Source organism: Astyanax mexicanus, chromosome 17 (assembly GCF_023375975.1).
Source record: "Astyanax mexicanus isolate ESR-SI-001 chromosome 17, AstMex3_surface, whole genome shotgun sequence".
Lineage (NCBI taxonomy): Eukaryota > Metazoa > Chordata > Actinopteri > Characiformes > Acestrorhamphidae > Astyanax > Astyanax mexicanus.
Window position 1 is genome coordinate 5815469 of NC_064424.1, and position 8113 is coordinate 5823581.

At 35.4% G+C, this 8113-nt stretch overlaps 1 protein-coding gene across 1 annotated transcript; it reads right to left on the reverse strand.

The window, feature by feature from the left end:
- Nucleotides 1–742: 742 nt before the first annotated feature.
- On the reverse strand, nt 743–2375 carry defbl2 (defensin, beta-like 2). The gene is made up of 3 exons (XM_049466553.1): nt 2258–2375; nt 1100–1211; nt 743–970 (listed from the first exon to the last, which is right to left on the reverse strand). Exons 1-3 carry the CDS (start codon nt 2313–2315, stop codon nt 949–951), a joined length of 192 nt encoding a protein of 63 aa, XP_049322510.1. The 5' UTR covers nt 2316–2375; the 3' UTR covers nt 743–948.
- Between the last annotated feature and the right edge of the window lie 5738 nt (nt 2376–8113).

Genomic DNA, 8113 nt, shown 5'->3' on the forward strand with positions numbered 1-8113 from the left:
TCAGTGTTGTTGATGTAATTGTTCTTGTCAGTGTTGTTTATGTCATTGTTGTAATTAATGTTGTCAGTATTGTTCTTGTTGCTTTTTTAATTGTCTTTGTTTTTTATATTGTAACTGTAGTTTCTGTTGTAACTGTTATCGTCTGTGCTGTTGATGGTCTAAGGGTTGCTGTTAACAGTGTTATTGATGTTGAAATTGTTCTTTCCAGTGTTGTTTCTGTTGTCACTGTTGCTGCAACTGTTGTGGTCAGTGTTGTTGTTGTAACTGTTGTTGTCAGTGTTTCTGATATTGTAACTATTGTTTCTGTTGTTTTTGTTGTTGTCAGTGTTGTTAATATAGCTTTTGTAGTTGTTGTCATTGTATACATTGTTGCTGATGTTGTAAAGCCCAATTAATACCTCTGTGTCGAACCTACGCTGTCGCCTACGCATATCCAGCTACGCAGCTGAGTGCGTTTATACTTCTGTGTGCGCATATCAGCGGCTTTGCGTCGTTCTGCAGTTTAAACAGCGAAGGTGGGAATGTGTGGGAGGGGACGTGAGGCCTGGCGGACCAATTACAGCTGCGGCTGTCCGCGTAGCGCAATTCATAGTTACATTTCCAGAGAGTTGCGCGTCAAGCTACAGCGTAGGGTATGCGGTGTTGCGTAGGCTACAGCGTAGGTTCGATGCAGAAGTATAAATTGGCCTTAATTGTTGTTGTCTGTTTATTTAGACATTCTGACCAAATGACAGAATCTGTTTAATGTTTAATTTTAATGTTATTAAGAAGCTCATCACATATACAGAGACTTACACACATATTTACACGTTACTGTTAATATCTGATAGTAACTAGTCATTCTTTATGTCATTAAAGGAGGTGAGTGCAAAAATCATCCCTAATACCTAAGCTGCATTTCTTTCAGTGGTTGGTTTTTCGTTGTCCCGCAGTGTTTCTCAGCATTCGCTAAAAACGAACAGCACAGCACCTGCAGATCAGATTTAAAACAAGAAAAACCAGTCAGGATGCATGTATTGCATGCATTAAATACAGTACATGCATTTGTTCATTCATTTTGCCCATAGTGAATCTATGTAGCATGAAATAAGTGAAATACCTGTATCTGCGGGGACAGCCATGGTGACCAACAATGTACTCCTGGGCGAAGCAGAACCGACGGCAGAGTCCTCTGTAGCCACACGTCCAGTACTGAGCCTCAGTGTCCTCAGCTGACATACAGAGACACAGGGAGAGTTCTAAAGTTATAAAACTTAGTTAAATCTTTAACTCTACGCTGCTGAATTTAACTCAACCTGATTATGCCATCTCTACTAATTGGCAGGGGTATGATAAGCTAATAAATTCACTATAGGTCACTGAGTATGTTAGTAATACGACTTTTAAATTCCCACCAGTAAATTTACTGTGGATGATTTTGGTGAAATTTAGGAAGGTAAGCATCTTTTTTAAAATCTTTTTTAAAAATGTCTGTTTTTGATTATATTATCATTCTATCATAACTGTCATTCATTTGTATTTGCGTATTATATTTTATTAGTGTTCATTTTAATTTACTTTTTGTTGCTGTTGTTTTTTCATATTCCCTTTCTTCCTATTTAAAGCATTTCAGCTGCATTTTTATGTATGAAAGGTGCTGTATAAATAAAGATTATTATTATTATTATTATTATTATTATTATTATTATATTACATTACTTAATCCATAAATAATGATGTTAAAGGGTTAATACAGATATGTCAGGAAAATATTATAAATAACAATATAAATATTTAATTAATGTTAAGTAAGCACAAATATAATTGCAGCAATAAAACTTAAAAAGAAAAAAACAAACATTATATTGTACATTGACGTCCACTGTTAAAAGTTATATAGTGTTTTTCTTCTCCTGTAAATATAGCCATATAGTTGAGGTACATGTTTGTATGTGACTGCATAAACGCAGACAATATTAAATGCATTACAAACTTAGACTTAACGATTAGAGTGTAAATACTGTATATATGTTGTGTATCTCTCTCTGTCTCTCTCTCTCCTGCTCTCACACTCTCATACAAAAGCACATCACAACAGAGACAGACACAACAGAGTTCATTTAGAGCTGCCATTGTGTTTCAGACACAACACAAACAACAATGCAGACACAACACAGACGCACAATCAAACATACATAAACATATATATATATATATATATATATATATATATATATATATATATATACAGTATCCGCTAATACTGAACAGTGCCTACCATTTCCAGCTGACAGAACCATTAAGAGGACAAACAGGATCAAAGCCAGTCTGCTCATGGTTTGGCCTCTGTAACTTGTCAGTCAATGCTGTGATCAGGGCTGATGCTGAGTTTAAATAGTCTGTTAGAGAGGGGAGGAGTCAACAGGAGCTTGTCTAACCTGACCTTAACTAAGGGGAAATATTATATCAGTTTTAACACAGGTTAGAATAAAATAGCACAAAATCACTCTCACATAAAGATAAAGATCTCACCAGCTCTATTATTGCCAGCTTCAGTTCCTTTTAGAATGAGATGTCTAGACATTTAAGGGCTCTGTCACTTTAATGCAACTAAGCTATTGCTGGCCATGCCCCATGTTTACGCTGAGCGTTTACCACAGGTTAGTAATAGCCTGTGCTAATTGTCAAAGCACAAACAAGCATATAAGCACAAAACTTATCTGCTGACTTGATATGGACAGTAGTTATAGATCCCTCCCTCAGACAAAGTCTGCTGGCTAATCCTGCTGTGCACTGTCTGAGGTTCTCAAACAGCAGACGCAAATAGAGTTTCTTCAACTAATTTAGTTGAACAATGCATTGCATTGAAGTCACACTATGCAGGAAAATAAATAGTAACTTGCTCTTATTGCCTATAACATAAAATTAAAATTTAAAGTTAAATATACTCTAACTGAATACCCAGGGGACGATAGCACCTGGTGGGAAGGACAACAAACTGATGGTAAGTGAGTGTTGGAGATACACACCCAGCATGCACATACAGTAATTGATGGGAGGGGTCAATAGGAAGCATGTACTTTTTGTGAAATGAACTAAAGCCCTATCGGGATGGGATTAGTTTCTCTGGGGGTTGTCTGTAAAAAATATTTCACACTTCTACTCAGTGATAAAACTCCTGCATACGGACTGAAATATAAAGAAAACAGGAGGACCAGTGAGGTTTTTTGGCTTTCTCGGTCACATGACATCGCGTTCAGTAGCTCCTCCATTTCCACTCGCTGTTGTGTTTACATGGATCTCTCTGGAAATGCACGCCCAAAGTGTAATTGCGGTGCGCTGGCAGTGGACAAATAGCTATTTTATTAAACGCGAGGAGACGAAACTCAGAGATGTGCTTCCGAACGAGACTAAAATTACTGGAGGACCACGGAGTTCGGCGAAAAACAGTAGATAATTCAGCCTGTAATTTACTCAGAGGATGTCTGAGAAAAACACGTACATGGTTGTTCTGGACATGAATAAAATCACAGAGGACCCCCATAAAAGAGAAAATTACCCCAGAACCCCCTGAGAAACTAATCCTGTCCAGATAAAGCTTAAGACATCTTAGGTAGACCTTACTTTTTATGTTTATAGTGAGTCTCAGGTGAATCAACAGCAGGAGAGTTAGATCATAATCCTGAACTCAAGTCATGGCCAAACTCAGTGAACAACTTCTAATCTAGTAAAATGTAAAACTTTAACACATTTTTTTCTCTGACTCTGTATTATCCAGCTCCAGAAATTCGCTGTGTATGCTTAATAATGCTTTTTGCTCTCTGTTATGATGATTTACAATATCTTACAGTGATTATTTGCACATTAGCTGTGACCAAATTCTGATCAGGGCCAGAAGCGCAGAGCCAGGAAGCAGATTTAAAAGGTAATCAATATCAGTGGAGAAAAGTTTGGTATTCTGCTGTTTCTGCATTTCTGTTTTGCTTTTCGGAGATGATAGAGATTGATTACATGACACAGAGTTGAATGAAAATAATAATTTAGACTAGTTTATGATAAAGCACTGCTCCTTGGTTAAAGCAGCTATATTATACACTTTAAAAAGTGAAGATGAAATGGAGCAAATCCAAAGAAGAACCAGGAACTGGCCAACAAAATGGTCACACACTCTAATATTTGGTTGGACCGCCTTTAGCTTTATTTGCAGCACGACACTAGACTCTAATAAGTCTAGTGTGCCTTACTTGTTTTGTTCAGTTATTTATACAGCTCTGGACAAAAATTAACAGTCTACTTCAATTTCTGAATCAGTTTCTGTGATTTTGCTATTTATAGGTTTATGTTTGAGTAAAATGAACATTGTTGTTTTATTCTATAAACTACAAACAACATTTCTCCCAAATTCCAAATAAAAATTGTCATTTAGAGCATTTATTTGGATGAAATAACAAAAAAGATGCAGAGCTTTCAGACCTCAAATAATGCAAAGAAAACAAGTTCATATTCATAAAGTTTTAAGAGTTCAGAAATCAATATTTGGTGGAATAACCCTGTTTTTTTTATCAAAGTTTTCATGCATCTTGACATGTTCTCCTCCACCGGTCTTACACACTGCTTTTGGATAACTTTATGCCTTTACTCCTGGTGCAAAATTTAAAGGAGTTCAGCTTGGTTTGATGGCTTCTGATCATCCATCTTCCTGTTCCTCTTAAAATCAAAGAAACTCATCATTTTTGAGTGGTCTCTCATTTTTCCAGAGCTGTATATTTAATGTTATACTGATCTAAGTTTGTTGATTTTACACCACACAATCCCTATAATGAATTAAGGAATACATAACATTACAAGGTCAGTGATAATTTATTCATAACACATTATGCATGAATTGATTACCCATAATAGTCTTCCGTAATGCTATTAAAAGTGCAGTGGAAGTACTGCTGAAGTACTTTCCAAGACTATGTCAAATGAAGGGTAAAACTGAAGCACTCATCAAAGTCAGCTTTGATAATCTGAAGGAGAGGAGGCCGTGTGCGAGATCTGACGGAATTGTTAATCATTGAGCCAAGCTGGGATGGAAAGATTACAGAAACCGGCTTTAGCAGTTAAAATGTACCGTTATTAAATATTTAGAGTACATATCCGAACTGCCTACTACACTCTATTCATGGCAAGATTGTAAAATGTGCTTGGAACATTCATTTTATTTATTGCTTCCCTCAGTTTTAAGCAGTCAGCATTTATATTCAGATATTATAAAGTGAATACTGACAGCCAGCAGGTGTCATCCTTGCTTTACCAGAAAATAAGCAAGTTTCCAGAGCTGTGCAAAATGACAGCTATCCAAATGAACAGCCTGCTTTATTTATCCTTTCATATCCTTTCATATCCTTTTAGTGCGCCCACTAAAATGGACATTGTGTCTTTTAATTGTTTTATTTTTTCCATGTACTAGACAATAAAAAAGTGTTTAAGCTATAACACTTAAATTTAGCCTCACCTAATGCACTGGAAAAAAAACAGCAACTCGAACATTAGGGCATTTCAGCACTAAAGCCAATGCTGTAAATTGGAACAAAAATGAAATATTGTACTTAATTGGATTTTTTTCATTAAATTTTTCCTTTTTGTGTGCATAACAGACATGAAACAGCCCTTTTACATGTTTTAATCACTGGAACATAGTTTAGGTCTGAAAGGGTTAAAGGGTCTCTACCAAAGAAAATGTAAATTATTCTAAGTTATTTCTGCAGTACTGAAATAAAAACCTAAGCATAGCTATCAAAAGTATTCACAATAATTACTTTGAAGCTAGAAGTATAGATACTAGGATTTAAAATACGTCTGTAGAAGTTAAAATATCAACTCAAGCTTTAAGCTTATTCTTTAAGTAAAAGTGTAAAAGTACTGGTTTCAAAACTACTTAAAGCATAAAAGTAAAGGTAATGTAAGGGGAAAAAAATAAATCCATTAAGAACAAAAGCTTAGTCTGCACCACAGGGTCCTATAGTGCACCAAAACACATTTTACAAAAGCCATAATGTTAGATCAAAATGTTAATTTTTAAATGTTAATGTTAAAATATTAAAATGCCCATTGAAAATTATTGTATTTTAGTACAATGTAAATATATTGAATAAGCTTAAGCCCTATCTGGATGGGATTAGTTACTCAGGGGGACGTCTCTCCTGCATCCGGACTGCAATTGAAAAAACAGGAGGAGCAGTGAGTTTTTAGGCTTTCTCGGTCACATGACATTGCATTCAGTAGCTCCTCCATTTCCACTCGCTGTTGCGTTTACGTGGATCTCTGTGGAAACGTGTGCCCAAAGTGTAATTATGGTGCGCAGCGGTGAATAAATAGCTATTTCATTAAACTCGAGGTGACAAAACTTAGTGATGTGGATCTGGATGGGAACAACATTACCTGGGGACCACGGAGTTCAGCAAAAAACAGTTGATAATTCAGCCTTTAATGTTCATAGAGGACGTCTAGCACTTTACCCTGGAAGTCATAAGAAAGATTTTTGGCTTTTGAATAAGGGCATTCTATTTAAAACAAGCCCATCAACACGTCAGCCTTAAAGACACAACAACAAACAGCTGAAACAGTTTAATTCTGAAGAATGAAGAGGTTAGTCTGGATTTGTTTCATCAGTGTTTGTCAGTCCTGATACTGGAGGCACCCTGCCCTGCACGTCTTTGTGGATTCCCTGATGTAACAGACCCACTGACACTCTGGAAGGGCATCTTAATTAGATAATTAGATGATTAGTTAATTAGTTACCTGATTAGTTGAATCAGATGCTTTGGGAGAAGGGAAATCAATAAATGTGCAGGGCAGGGGGCCTACAGAACCAGAATTCCAAAAACTTTGTGTTACATAAACCCACAGGACACTAAAAAACAGAGGTACGATATGAGTACTTTTTTGTACTCAAAGGTACACTCTTCATAATTGTAACCTAAAAGGTACAATATTGGTCTTTACAGGGTCAGATTTGTTCCCTCTGAAGTACAAAGTAATTTCTAACAGCAATAATTACACATGTGTACCATTTAACCTGCCAAAAGATACATTCAGTATTCTGTATCACTGTACTAATAAACAATATATATTTTTATTTGAAAGCCAGACAATTTTGGATCATCAAGTTTTTGAGCCATATTTAGTCGATGATAATGTTTATAATCTTTATAATCTTTACTGGCACAAAAACCATGGGTACAAAAAAGGACTTTCACTGAAAGGTACTTTTTTGTACCTCAATATAAGGTACAAGCTTTGTACTCTTTTAGGTACAAATCTGTACTTACTTTTCTTAGTGTGAAGTCATAAAGACACTTCAAGAAATAAAAATAAAATATAAACAGTACCAGTGAAAACTGATGCTCTCAAACAAACGAAGAGGCAAGAAATTCAAGTAATTAACTCTTGACGAGTTCAGCACAGCTGTTAACTGAAAGCCTGAATTCCAGGTGACTATACTTCATAAAGCTGTCATCTAAGCAGAGAGGTGCTACTTTGAAGAATTTAAATTTAAATGGTTTGTTTAACACTTTTTTGTTTATGAAATAATTCCATATGTTTCTCTTCATAGTTTGGATGAGTTTAGTATTAATCTACAATGCAGAACATTTTAAAATAATGAAATTCACTGAATTTTAGGAGTGTCCAAACTTTTAAATGGTAGTGTGTGATATGCAGGGCCGTCACCACAATTAACCCTTTTTAGACCCTGGGTCAATTACAATTGACATCATGTACACTAATTGAGACCTGTTGTTAATCAGAATAGATCATAAACCAGCCAATGAAACAGTAGCTTTGCCCCGCCCACTGCACTGGACAAAAAAAAATCAGCAACTGGGGCATTAGGTCATGTTGTCAGCACTACAGAACATATGAGGTAATACAAGCTAATTTTTACTAATTCTGTGGTTTAGAACACTTTTTAATTATTATTTTATTATTTGTTTATTTATTTATATATATATTTTTATTATAGTTTGGAGCCCAATTTATTGTGACATTATTACCTCAAACAAATAGTAAGTACACAGCTTTGATTGGAGCAAAAAAAAAAAATTAATTAAATTAAAATAATACTACGCCAGTTTAATATGCATTAAAA